The sequence below is a fragment of the Furipterus horrens genome, unplaced genomic scaffold (genome assembly GCF_987537825.1).
Source record: "Furipterus horrens unplaced genomic scaffold, mFurHor1.1.pri manual_scaffold_2, whole genome shotgun sequence".
In the NCBI taxonomy this organism is placed as follows: Eukaryota; Metazoa; Chordata; class Mammalia; order Chiroptera; family Furipteridae; genus Furipterus; species Furipterus horrens.
Genome location: NW_028327172.1, coordinates 116,138,191 through 116,152,639, shown reverse-complemented (window position 1 = coordinate 116,152,639; position 14,449 = coordinate 116,138,191). Strand labels below are relative to the sequence as shown.

At 37.3% G+C, this 14,449-nt stretch overlaps 1 protein-coding gene across 2 annotated transcripts in view; it reads left to right on the top strand.

Annotated features, from left to right (window-relative positions):
* LOC150019334 (alcohol dehydrogenase 6-like) overlaps positions 1-13,793 on the top strand; it is a 56,756-nt gene extending 42,963 nt beyond the window's left edge. For both annotated transcript variants that reach the window (XM_090266331.1, XM_090266332.1), the window contains exons 5-10: positions 4,810-4,897; positions 5,010-5,226; positions 6,546-6,806; positions 8,366-8,501; positions 11,254-11,392; positions 12,049-13,793. In XM_090266331.1, the coding sequence (XP_090122457.1) occupies positions 4,810-4,897; positions 5,010-5,226; positions 6,546-6,806; positions 8,366-8,501; positions 11,254-11,392; positions 12,049-12,073 (866 nt within the window). In that variant the 3' untranslated portion in view covers positions 12,074-13,793. The remainder of the gene's footprint in view (positions 1-4,809; positions 4,898-5,009; positions 5,227-6,545; positions 6,807-8,365; positions 8,502-11,253; positions 11,393-12,048) is intronic.
* The last annotated feature ends 656 nt before the right edge of the window (positions 13,794-14,449 follow it).

Sequence of the window (14,449 nt, the reverse complement as noted above, 5' to 3'; positions counted from 1 at the left end):
ATACCCATGTTTTAGCTTTCTATTGCTGATATAAAAAAAATCACTGCAAATTCAACAGCTTAGAACAAAACAAATTTATCATCTCAGTCCTGTATATCAGAAGTCTGAGTGGGTTTTACTCAGTTCTCTGCTTAAGGTCTCACAGGGTCAGACCTGGGTTCTTATCTGGAGAAACTGGAAAATCCAATTCCTTGAGGTTATAGGACTGACCAGCTGTCAGCGTGGCGTGCACTCAGCTCCTGAAGCTGTTCACATTCCTTCCTATGTGACCACTTCACCCTCTTCCAACCTCAAAGCAACAATGATACATCAAGTCCTTCCCATGCTTTGAATTGCTTTGTCTTTCTTTTCTGCTCTCCTCTTGTCTCCTTTCAAGAGTTCATTTGGTTACATTGGGTCTGCCTAAATAATCCAGGATACTCCCTATTTTGATGATAATTGATTAGTAACCTTAATTACATCTGCAAAGCACTTCTTTCCATGTAACATATTCACAGGCATGATAACTATATATTCTGTTCCTGGAGATTAGGATGGGACTATTTTAGAAATTCTGCCTATCATAGCCCACAGGTGCACAAAATATTCAGGTAATGTTATTCCTCATGTCAGAAAAACAAAAAAACAAAAAATTTAAGATGTGAAATACAAACATCTATATGCCAACAAATTTGAAAATCTGGATAAAATGAATAAATTCCTAGAAACACAATCCTTCAAAACTAAATCAGGAAGAATTAGAAAATCTTAATACACAGATTACAACTAGTGAAATTAAAGCAGTAATCAAAAAACTCCCCACAAACAAAAGCCCTGGACTGGATGACTTCTCAGGTAAATTTTACCAAAGAATCCAAGAAGAACTAACACCTCTCCTTCTCAAACTATTCCAAAATATTCAAGAGGAAAGAAGACTCCAAAGCTCATTTTATGAGGCCATTATCCTAATTCCAAAACCAGATAAAACACTACAACAGAAGGAAATTATAGGCCAATATCCCTAATGAACATAGATGCTAAAATTCTCAAAAAAATATTAGCAAACCAAATACAGCAATGCACCAAAAAGATTACACACCGTGATCAAATGAGATTTAATCCAGGGATGCAAGGTTGATACAATATTTGCAAATCAATAAACATTATATAACACAGACACAAAATTAATGATAAAAACCACATGATCATATCAACAGATACAGAAAAAGCATTTGATAAAATCCAGTACCCATTGATGACTTAAAAAACTCTCAGCAAAGTGGGAATGGAGGGAACATACCTCAATGTGATAAAGGCCATATATGACAAACTGACTGCCAACATCATATTCAATGGGCAAAAAATACAAGCAGTCCCCTTAAGATCAGGAACAAGATAGAGATGTCAACTCTCATCACTCTTATTCACATAATACTGAAAGTCTTAGCCACAGGCATCAGATAAGAAGAAAAGGCATCCAGATTGGAAAAGAAGAAGTAAAACTCTCATTTTTTGCTGATGACATGACATTGTATTTAAAGAACCCCAAGGATTCCACAAAAAAACTACTAAAACTGATCAATAAATTCAATAAAGTAGCATGATACAAAATTAATACCTAGAAATCAGATACATTTTTATATGCTAATAAATGAGCTATCAGAAAGAAAAATTAGGAAAACAACCCCATTCACAATTGATTCAAAAAGAATAAAATACCTAGGAATAAATTTAACCAAGGATGTAAAAAAACTGTACTTGGAAAATTATAAGACACTGAGCAATTGAAGAAAATACAAATAAGTGGAAGCATATACCACTTAGGACAGAGAAGGAAAACTCTGACACCAAAAAACCTCCGCTGCCTTGCGGCATACCTCTTCAGGGGAAAGGCTAAGGGAGTAAACCCCGACAGAAAATCCGGAGCCGGAGTCCCTAAGGCGGTTTGATGTTGTAGTCAACACCGGCAACTCCTGCGGCGCACCTGAACCCAAGCTGTATCGACTCCGTCTTTCCCTTGGACCCTTCAGCTGCGAAGAGAGGGGGGGTCTTCTGCATGGGCAACAGCAGACCCTCCGTATTACCCTGCCCAGGCTCTGTAGCTTCAGCTTCACGGGAGAGGACACTCCAGCGTCATCGCAAGATGTCGATTCAACACGGGAGGAGACAGATACCGTGTCACTCCCGAGTCGGACTGCACAGCCATTCTCGGCGGTGCAGATAGACTCTTAAGAAGCTACACCATCGTCTCTCGAGACGGACGGCTGCCGACGACGACGATACCACTTAGGAAGAATTAGCATCATTAAAATTTCATACTACTCAAAGCAATCCATAGATTCAACACAATTCCTATCAAGATACTAATGACATATTTCACAGAACTAGAACAAATATCCCAAAAATGTACCTAAAACCACAAAAAGACCCTGCTTATCAACAACAATCTTTAGAAATAAGAATGAAGTTGGAGAAATCACACTACCTAATATCAAACTATACTATAAGGCCATAGTAATCAAAACAGCATGGTACTGACATAAAAACAGATATATAGATCAATGGAACTGAATAAACCACACTTTTATAGTCAATTAATATTTCACAGAGGAGGCAAAAACATACAATGAGCTAAAGATAGTCTATTCAATAAATGGTATTGGGAAAACTGGACAGGTATGTACAGAAAAATGAAACTAGACCACCTTATAATGCCACACACAAGAATAAATCCAAAATGGATTAAAGACTTAAATGTCAGACTCAAAACCATAAAAGTCCTAGGAGAAAACATGAACAGTAAAATCTCAGATATTGCTTGTAGCAATATTTTATCTGATATATCTCCCCAGGTAAGGGAAACAAAAGATAAAGTAAACAAATGGGACTACATAAAACCTGAAAGTTTTTGCACAGCAAAGCAAAACATCAACAAAATGAAAAGACAACCCACTGAATGGGAGAACATATTCACCGATACATATGATAAAGGTTTAATAGATTTATAAAGAATTTATAAAGAACTTATAAAAACCAACACTAAAAAACAAACAGTTCAATTAAAAAATGGACAAAGGACCTAAACAGACACTTCTCCAAAGAGGACATACAGAGGGCTAATAGACATATGAAAAGATGTTCAGCATCACTAATTATCAAAGAAGTGCAAATTAAAACCACAATGAGGTACCACCTCACACCTGTCAAAATGGCTATTATTGATAATCAACAAACAAGTGTTGGCAAGGATGAAAAGGGAATCCTTGTGCACTGTTGGTAGGAATGCAGATTGTGCAGCCACTGTGGAAAGCAGTATGGAGTTACCTCAAAAAATTAAAAATGGAACTGCTTTATGACCCAGCAATTCTACTTCTGGTAATTTATCCAAAGAAACCCAAAACATAATTCAAAAGAATATATGCACCTCTATGTTCATTGCAGCATTATTTACAATAGCCAAGATTTGGAAGCAGCCCAAGTGTCCAATGGAATACTACTCAGCCATAAAAAAGAAGAAAATTCTACCCTTTGAGACAATCTGAATGGACCTGGAGAACATTATGCTAAGTGAAATAAGCCAGTCAGAGAAAGACAAGTACCATATGATTTCACTCATATGTGGACTTGAATGAACTAACTGAACTAACAAGGAAAATGGAATCAGACTCATAAAGAGCAGGCTGACAGCTCTGGAGGATAACGGGGTGGAGGGACTGAGGAAATAAGAAAAAGAACTCATGGACGTGGAAAATAGTGTGGTGATTGGGAGGGGGTGGAGGTGTAAGAGGGCATGGGAGCATAATCAGTAATGGAAAAAATACAATAAAAATGAAATATTAAAAAAATTTTAATGAAGAAAAAAAGACAAGAAATAAACTAAATGTCTATAAATGTCCAGAGGACCAGGTAAATTAATTGTGATATATCTATACAGCAGAATACTACATAACTACTAAATAAAATTATAGCGTGCTATATGTACTAAAATGAAAAAGCTCCAAGATATATTGTTAAATAAAATACCAAGGCTTACTACAGGGTAAATAGTATGCTAGTCTTTGTATTTTTAAAGGTGTTGTATCTCTGAAAGATACCATGGACACTGAGAAGAGTAATTGTCTCTAGGGTGGGGAACATAGGACTGGAGACTAGGGGGCTAATTTTCATGTTTGAGCAGTTAAGTTCTTACCATAGGTCTAAGTTACTTATTAAAAACTAAAAATAAATTTAAAAATGAATCTAAATTCTACAAAGATTTTTAACTAAAAAATATGAAATAAACTGTTCGAGTTTACAGTGATAGACAATGGGACAGTCAGAAACTCCATCACAGCCTTTGAACATTACTAGAGAAATCTACCCCACTTTGGGCTCTTTAGCCAAGGAGAAAGAACTAATGTAAAATACACAGGGCAGCATATAGACAATCCTTTCTCCCTAATCCAGAAGCTTGTAGTGTGAGCATGTGGTATCCATAGTATTTGAAATCCAATTTCTGACAGCGGAAGTTAGTGTGGAAAACGAAGGATAACATTTGGCTTAACGGCTACATGACAAAATCATTTGAAGCTTCAAAAGGAACTTACAAAGGAAGCAAATCTGGGCCAGCTCCTTGAGATTCAGCTGCTGAGTCCAGGGCTGGACACAGATGCCAATGACATCCCTGCTTTCTGTATGTATTTCATATTCTCCAAGTATCAACACAGTTAAATATGGAAATTACTCTCAGCAATTATATTTTCTTGGGTGCCTTGATGTTTAGGTCTTAAGAAACAGCTATCTCTTTACTTGAAAAGGTAACATCTCATTAAATGATTTTTTTTTCCTTAGGTGATAAAGTTATCACACTCTTTCTACCACAGTGTGGAGAATGCACCTCTTGCCTGAATTCTGAGGACAATTATTGTATACAATTAAAGTAAGTTTTTACTAATATTTTCTTCTTGAAAAATTAATTCAATGTCCTTGGCAGGAATCTAAGCTTTCTAATTCAAAATAAAAATTTTTGTTTGTTTTTTGGTCAATAAAAGGCAGTCACACACCAGTCTGATGTCTGATGGTACCAGTAGGTTTACCTGCAAGGGAAAACCAATATATCACTTTGGGAATACAAGCACTTTCTCTGAATACACAGTGATAAGAGAAATCTCAGTCGCCAAGATTGATAAAGTTGCTCCTCTGGAGAAAGTATGCCTAATTAGCTGTGGTTTTTCCACTGGGTATGGTGCTGCAATAAATACTGCCAAGGTGAGAATCATTTATGCCATTTATAAATGAAATTCTTGGGATATGGTGTTGGAAGGCCTTGTGCATCTAGACCAGATCTGATCATTCAATCTGAGGAAGGATCACAAACCTGCCTCTGAACATTCTTGAGTTCCTTACTATCTGTCTAGTCATCCCATACCCTCTTCAACATCTTTCCCATTCCCTCTTAGTCAATAATAAACGATGAATTATGTCTGAATGAGAGTCACAAGTGGAAACAGGGATTCCTGAGAGTTAAACATAACACAGTTACAAAATGACTGTGTCCTTCCACATTCCAGTTCATTCAACAAACATTTAAGGAGTCGTTTATTGTTCCAGATGCAGCAATTCAGCAGCTAACAAAACTCATTGAGCTTCTCTTCCGTTGTATAATGTACCAAGTGGTGATTAGTGCTCATAAAAAGAAAAGGAAAGCCCTGGTTGTGTGGCTTATTGGATTAAGTGATGGCTTGCAAACCATGGGGTCACTGGTTCGATGCCCACTCAGGGCATATGCCTGGGTTGCGGGCCAGGTCCCTGTTTGGGGGGTTGTGAGAGATGGCCAATTAATGTTTCTCTCCCTCTATATCTTCCACCCTTCCCGTCTCTCTAAAAAATAAAAAAATAAAATCTTTTTAAAAAAGGAAAAGAAAAGGAGAGTGGAAAGATCAGCTGACAAAAGGCATAATGCTATCTAGAACAGATTGGTCTGGTAACCCCACTCGGATTGAGCAGATTACTGTTATACTTCTGTTTTGTAATATGCAATCCTGCTCAGCTCCATTCTTTAATTGACTGTTGAATTATTATTTCTTTGTCTTTCCCATTTTCCATTAGTCCTGATACTACACAGAGAGATAGAATGAAAGGAATTCAAGTTAAATTAGTTTCATTTGGGACACAATAAAAACTAAGCCTTTGCCTTCATAAGACATTGGCATTGTACATAATCTAAAGTTTAGATATGTTCACAAGAGAAAGGAAGGGTGGCAGGAGGATAAAAATGATTTTAAAGAACTCAAAAAATATCTGATATTAAATAAATACTGTGCCAAATAAGTCTTAAGATTCAATGAAAGTTTATTAAACTGCTTCTACCCATGCTAATTCCTGGGTTGAAACTCTACCCGTAGGTAATTTTTTGCTCCTCTGGCAAAAAGTATCCCATATCTAGAAATACCTTGAGATACTACAACTTTAGTTATGTTTCATTTGAAAATATCTTTGTGTTTCAAAGAGTGAATTTAAACTTGGTCTTTCCAGCTGCGTAAATGTACATGTTCCCTTTGCTTTTGTTTTATGCGTTATGTGTTCAGGTGACCCCAGGCTCCACCTGCGCTGTGTTTGGCCTCGGAGGAGTGGGCCTGTCTGTGATCATGGGCTGCAAAGCAGCTGGAGCGGCCAGGATCATTGGGGTGGACATCAACAAAGACAAATTTGAGAAGGCAAAGGAAGTGGGTGCCACTGAGTGCATCAGCCCACGGGACTTCGAGAAACCCATCCAAGAAGTTTTAGTTGAAATGACAGGTGCTGGTGTGGAATTTTGCTTTGAGGTCATTGGAAATCCAGAAACAGTGGTATGTGATCCTCTGGAGTGAAAATTACTAGTATTTTTACCAGTCATCAATGTAGATTTTAATTAAATGAAAATTCTAAAATTTCTTCCACATTATTTAATTTTCTTGTGCCCCATGACATCCCACCTGATACCCTCTGTCCACTCCTACAAACCAATTTATTACCCTAGACATTGAACTCCCATACTAAGATTTCTTCTCCCCCTGTGCCATCATGCCATTCCTTCAAATAAGCTGAGAACCTCTAATTGGCAGGACAGAAAGGCTTTGTAAAGAATTCCCACTGGATTATTTCATAACAAGCAGAAGCCCAGTAACTTAATTTCCAAGCCAGAAGTTTTAGACAGGATAAGGAAAATATGGGCGTAATAATCCTATAAAGCAATGAGCTTTGCACTTTCAGCAAAGTCTTTCAGCTTGATCGGAGATAAGCTTCCAAGAAAAATACTGACCAATCTTGATGAAATAGATTCATTTCAAAAACAAAGAAAAAAGTGCCCTTACCACTGTGGCTCAGCTGGTTGGGCATCAACCCACAAAGTGAAAGGTTGTGGGTTGGATTCCCAGTCAGGGCATGCGCCTGGATTGTGGATTTGGTCCCCGGACAGGGTGCCTACGAGAAAGAACCAATTGTTGTTTCTCTCTCACATCTATGTGTCTCTCCCTCTCTTTCTCTCTCCTTTCTCTTCTCTCTAAAAATAAACAAATACAATAATAATAAAGTAATAAAATAATATAAATCAGTAAATAACATAATAAAAAACTAAATTAAACCTTTAACAAAAATTAATAATAAAGAAAAAAATTGTTGCTTTTCCAGCTAAACATGGCTTATATAAAAGAATATAAATGGAGAAAGAGTTATTCCACAATTTGAGACTTGCTTTCTCAGGGGATTGGTAGAAACAATGTACTGTTGGGTTGCATGGCTCTATCTTCTAGTCAGCTCTATGAAAACCCAAGAACTGACTCTTCCAGTCTAGGTCCTTTATTCAGCTTGCAAACTCTTTTCACTCCTCACTACACATAAATTTCCTCTTCTGCTAAAAGATATAGGAAAACCTTTCTCACGGTCTTTCCCACAGATAGTCTGGCTCTAATAAATAGTCTTTAAAAATCACTAATGGAAACATTAGTTTATCGCTTTACTAATATACTAATACATGATGCTATACAAATATCCAATTGTACTCTTTGATGTCTAAAAGACTATGTCAGCTGTAACCATTAGCATCAGTAATAGTTCTTTTAAAAATTAGTAACAGTAGTGATAGTAGTGATAGTAGTATTCCTACCATGGGTGCCTTTAGTATTTTTATTTTTTAATTTCCATCTATTGAATCTAAAATGCCAGATACTATGTATACTTGGCAGTACACAATGTCTTATTTATGATACAACATATCCTTATAAGAGAAATGTTATTTTAAATGAGGACAGAGAGAACTAGATAAAGAAGGTCACAGACCATTCAGCAGTCAAGCTGAGATTTAGACTTCTCTCTCTACCTCTGAAAAACATCTCTTAACCCCATGTTGTCTTGCATTGCTTTACAACAGGCAGCTGCACTGGCCTCCTGCGACGAGAGCCATGGGGTCTGTGTGATTGTTGGGCTCTTGAATTATGGTGTCCAACTCAACATAGATGGCTTCTTGTTCTTCTCAGGACGCACTTTGAAGGGATCTGTTTTTGGAGGTATGGATGAAACAGGGAAGAATGGAAATCTGTGAGGGTTTGGACATGCAGTAATAGAGAAATATATCATAAATGATTGAGAAGGCACATACAACAAAAGCTTTAGACTACAGTTTTTGTTTCAACACATAAATATACAAGATAAGGGGATGGATATTGGATGTCTACAGTTGCTTCTAGGTAAGCTTTTTCTCATGCAAAGGGAGAAAAGAGATGTTTAAAACTTGGTCAAGAAACCAGTGTCCAAAGTTTAATGCAAATTTAAAAATTGAGAAAGAAAGGTATTTATAACACCTGCCAACTGGGGTTCTTTGGAAGATATGAGTATATTGAGTCATTAGTAGTCATTGTTCAACAATATAAATCTTATCTGAAACAAGTGATTTGTCACTATACCAACTCAAAGATATTAAGCATAATGGATTCATGATTTTAAAAAAGTATTACTGATAAAAAGCAAATGAAGATAACTTTTTCAAGAGAAAAAATTCATAAAGTACTTTGATTTTCCATTTTTTTAATTTGTGTTAGATATTTTTATAGACTTTAGGAGTCTTATATTAAAAAGGTGTTTTAAAATGTTAATTAAATCTGCTTAGGATCCTTGGCTTATAAACACTTGTCATCTGATATTTAAGAAGAAACATATTTAGCCAGAGATTTGGGGCAATCAGAATTCTTGGACAGAAGAGATGAGAATTAGGAGCTACCTGAATTATTTGGACTAGTTAGCTAGCTGTGATCTGCAAGTTAACTATGGTGGGACATTGTTACAGGTATTAAGAGTGTTACCCTACTCATTTACAAAAACTAGATAAATGACAGAGCTGGGAAAAAAAGTAATAATCCAGTTTAAACTGTAATTTTCACTTCCTCCACTTGGGCTAATTGGACATACCCATTGTTGTTTCCTCTATTGTATTTATAGACAATAACTGTTGATTTCAAAAACATCTACTCAGCCAACTTTTATAAAGTAAGATCACCAATGTTTTAAATAATCCTCATGATGAAACTATTTCACCCACCACATAAATATTCATGGGATGATCATTAAGTTGATTTCTTCCTCTGAGTTCAATATTTTCAATGAAGGATACCATTTAATGGATGTTGAACAGGCTTGTTAAACTTCCTACACAATGTACACAAGGAATAATTTTCCCATCCAAAATGCTATTAGTGTTCTTGTTAAGAAACACTGCCTAACCTAATGTACAGTACTGAAGCCTTTCTATTTAGACTGTTTGGTTAAAAGAAGAAACAAGAAAAAAGTGAAAGTTTCCTTATATAGATATGAAAATGTTTTACCAGATGACCAATCAAAAAATAAGAACAGCCCTGACTGGTGTGGCTCAGTGGGTTGTGTGCTGTCACACAGATTGAAAGGTCGCCAGTTCAATTCCCAGTCAGGGCACATGCCTGGGTTGCAGGCCAGGTCCCACTTGGGGGCATGCAAGAGGTAACCGATTGATGTTTCTCTCACACATAGATGTTTCTCTCCCTCTTTTTCTCCCTCCCCTTACCCCTCTCTAAAAATAACTAAATAAAATATTTTTTAAAATAAATAAAAACAGAAGCAGTAGATCTTAAAGGCTATAATCACACACACACAAAAATTGTAACTGTGGTGATGAATGTTAACTAAACTTAGCTTAATAGTAATTATTTCACAATATATACATACCTCAAATCATTATGTTGTACAATGAAAACAAATACAATATCTCTAAACTTAGTTTAATAGCAATTATTTCACAATATATACATACATCAAACCATTATGCTATACAATGGAAATAACACAATGATATCTCAATTTTTGAAAAAAGATAAAAACAAATAGAAAAATACACTAGCCCTTCATGTCATGACATACAGCATGTTCGAATTATTACTAACATATAACAGAAACCAAGTTAGATGCAAAATATATACATCAGAATACTTTTAGGTAGTTTTGAGAACAACTGGGAAGATAAAAATGTGACCCAGGCTGGAACCAAGAAAAGCAAGTAACTGCCAAGATCCTGTCACAAAATAAGCTGCTCAGGACACTGTTGCCCCCTTGAACAATTACACCACCCTCACCCTTTCCAGGAACAAAGAGGTGACCAATTCTGTGTGGTAATGTGCTGGGCATGTTGCTTAGCACAGTCCTAAATACAAAAATAGAGTTTCATGAAAGTTATGAAAACAGAAAATACAATGCTGTTTCTGTTCCCTTGGCTGAGCCCATCTTTCCTTGTGCAATTCTTACTTCCAGGGGCACATTTTACTCTTTTCTTGTTTTGTACACATTCTTTTTCCAAAAGCTGCCACTGAGATCACTGCCATGGGGAAAATTCTTCTCTTTCCTTAAGATATTTGGCTCTTTCATGAAACTGCAAATCAAATACACACACGCTGTCCTATTTCTAACCTTTGAATTGCTTCCTTTCATGGTTCCCAAGGCTTTGGCCTTTGTTATATGTTAGATATAGGTTTACAGCTCCCCAGACAGTGCAACCTGACACTAACATCTAAGGCAAGGTCAACACTTGCTTGAAGTAAATTCTCTGTAGTACCAGAGGTCTCAAGACTTTTAGGAGAACAGCTTTCTATACAAGGTGTATGGTTGGAACAGGCATTCATTCTCCTGAGGACTGAGAGATTTCCTCAGTCAAAGCCAACACCTCCAGCAGTTAATCTGTATGGCTTCTTGTAGAACGAGTCTCATGAATAAAATCTGTCGTTAACCTTTTATTTCCAGGCTGGAAAAGCAGAGAGAATGTCTCTAAACTGGTTTCTGAATATATGGCAAAGAAGTTTAATCTAGATGCACTAATTACCCATACTCTGACTCTTGATAAAATCAATGAAGCAGTTGACTTAATGAAAACTGGAAAATGGCAAGTTTCTCCAATAATTTTTATGTATAAGTGGGGTGAAAAGAAAGGGTGTGTGGGAGTCAGGGAGGGTGCAGGGGAAGGGGACATCATGGCTGGGAAAGCTACATAGAGACAACTGAAGAAGTTTTTAGGAATTTATAAAGCATCTCCTTCCCCTCTTTATTTTATTCCCAGTTTATAGAAAATGTAATGCTGAAAATGTTTATGCACTCATTTAACTTACCATCAGCACTTTATTTCCAAGTTGGCATTTTTATATGATGCATTAACTAGTGAAGTTAGCTCATAAAATTTTAGCTCAAGTCTAAATTCATAGCTTATAAAGAGGCCATTGTTGCTGTTCTATTTCAAGGGGGAAATTATCCCTAGAATTCCAAATTCTGACAACTATATTTGGCCCACAAACTGAACACAAGCCATAAACTGGACACTGGCATTTCCCACAAGGGTATTCCTTACCCTTAGAGCTTCATGTCATTTTGAAAAAGCTCACAACAGTTATAGTCTGACCATTTCTCACATAACATAAAGAGAAAGGAATCTAAGTGATGTACTGGCCTACAAAGCAAAGATTTGAAATCCAAAACACAAATGTTGCTTTGGAAATGTTTCAACTGATTTTTCTTTTCTTTTCTTTATTTATTTTTTTCTTTCAGTATTCGCTGTGTCATGATACTTTAAGTACAATGCAATGAGCGCAAGATCTGCAAGATATTTCACCAACTAAGTTGCATTCTGTATAATTTCCATGATTTAGAAGAATTATCACACAAAACTGTTGCTGTTTTTTCTTGTCTCTGATGTATACAGTAGTGGGTGGGCTCATGTCTGACTTCTGCTCTCACCATCTCATCAAAATTTGCCGTATGTAACCCAATCTCACCCAGGAACACCCTCCCTTTCAGAGCTAGATTAAGGTGAATTTGAATTATCCAATTCTAAACCCTTCAAACAACACAGTCACCCCAAGATACTCCCATTTTCATAGTTGTCTCTATGTCTGGGCTCAAGTTTCTTTTCACATGATGTCTCTCACCCCCATGAAGCTGTGCTTACTTCACATCAAAGAAACAAAGCTCATCATTCGTGAGTGTATTGAACATTCAGGTTGAAGCAAGCTGATGTAAGTGGGGTGTGGGGTTTTTATTACATCAATTTAAATAAATCCCAGCTAAACATTAAGTATTTCATTCTTAACATTACCCCAGAGAAACTTCGACTGGTATTTTATCTTATATAACCCAGCCTCAAACCATCACTTACAATTATCTCTGTGGCACTCACCTCTTCTCTCATGGATTGCGAAAGGAACTTCAAATTCTTCGTTAATTGGCCAGGACAATTTAGCTCTCAGCAGGTCATATTACCTGGCTTCATAACCAAGCCATCTAGAATTCCACAGAAAGAAAAAAAGGGCTTGAGGGGAAGCCTTATTTATTACCAGGATCTATGCTTCCTGGGAAGCAGCTGTGGGATTAAGCAACAAAACTGGCTTTTATTCCACTCTCCGAGGACAGAGAGGATAGTTGTGTAGTTCGTTATTAATGTGTGTCAGTCTTTTCTCCAAGAAGTGGATGAGAGACAGGATCCAATAGTGATCTGTGGCATCTAACCCCTTTCTACCCATGTCCCCACCTCTCTGCCCTAAACCTTCTTAATTCTCCTAGGACCTGGGTTAAGAGGGAGCCCTCTTGGGATATGGTTTCTTCCCTAACCCCTGGATATAGAATCTCTTTCTAACCCTCATCCCCAGTGCACACACCAGGAGCTCCCTTTTCAGTTAAAGTCTCTCTGCTCCAACTTGGGCTTCCCTAGATCTGAAGCCACTGGATTAGACAGGGGTCCCTCAAGGAAAAGGTGATTAACTTAAATGCCAACTAATAATTTGTTTTTGCATCTGATGTGCTGTTTACTTGTAACACTTTATCCAAACACAGTTGTTCTTAGGGCCTTTCCCCCTCCCACCTACAAATTTTTTTAAATGGCTTGTACATTGGTTTTATTCAATCTGCTGTCTACATCAGAGTCAGAGAAGGGTCCTGGGTCCTGTGGACTGCCACTACTGGCTGCCTCCTCTCTCATTCATCATAAAGAGTATTTTGGCTAAGAGGCCTCAGGATAGGGTACGCCCTACTGGGGAGGCTTCTGCCAACAAGGATGAGGCACTTTCCTTCCCTATCCTCCCATGTCTGAGCTGGAACTTCCCTGCCCAAACCTACTCTGCTCTTCTATTCCCTGGGGTGCAACCAAGGTGTGCTCCTAGTCGGCCTGTCAAATTAACCTTACTAACAGTGAGAATGTGGAGAAGTATTCAAGTCTTGGGAGATCTGAGTCTGCCCCCCCAAAATTTGCTGCAAACAGCACCTACACTCTGCTTCAATAAAGCCCAATTCTTTTTTGAGTAGTTTCTTTTTATTGAATTTTTTCCCATTGCCATTTATCCCCATTATACCTTCTTCCTCCTCCACCCACTTTAAAGCCCAGTTCTTTAAGTGCTTTGAATGTCTCTGTATTGTAGCTCATTGCAAAACTCTCTCTAGTCCAATCACAAATAGAGACTTTATCTCCTTTCTGTTGATACATAGCCAAAAATATTATACAAGTACCAGTGACTATCCACATCACTGTGTGCCCACTCACTGTTGTTGTTGGGCACACTTAAGTGTCCTGTTCCAGCCACAAACCAACATCCTTCTTTTTTTCCCCAGCACTGTACTTCCCTGGACGGTCACTCACATGGCAGTTTATGGCCTCTAATCCCCAGACCCTCAGTAGGAGCCCCCGCTCCAGGGAGAACCCCAGTCCACACCTCTTGTCTGAATAATGAGAAACTTTAACTATATTCAGGTTTTTACCTGAAAACAAGAATAATTAGATTCTGGGCTATCACTCAAACAATAATAAAGTGTGTCCAAACAATATAGAAGCCATTTATTAATATGTGATGTGCATCCTGATGCCTGATGATAGCACTATTGATTGTTAATTTTTCCTAGTAATGCACAAGTGATACCATAACCTCCTGCATATTCACAAGAAAGCCTTCATATTGGTGTT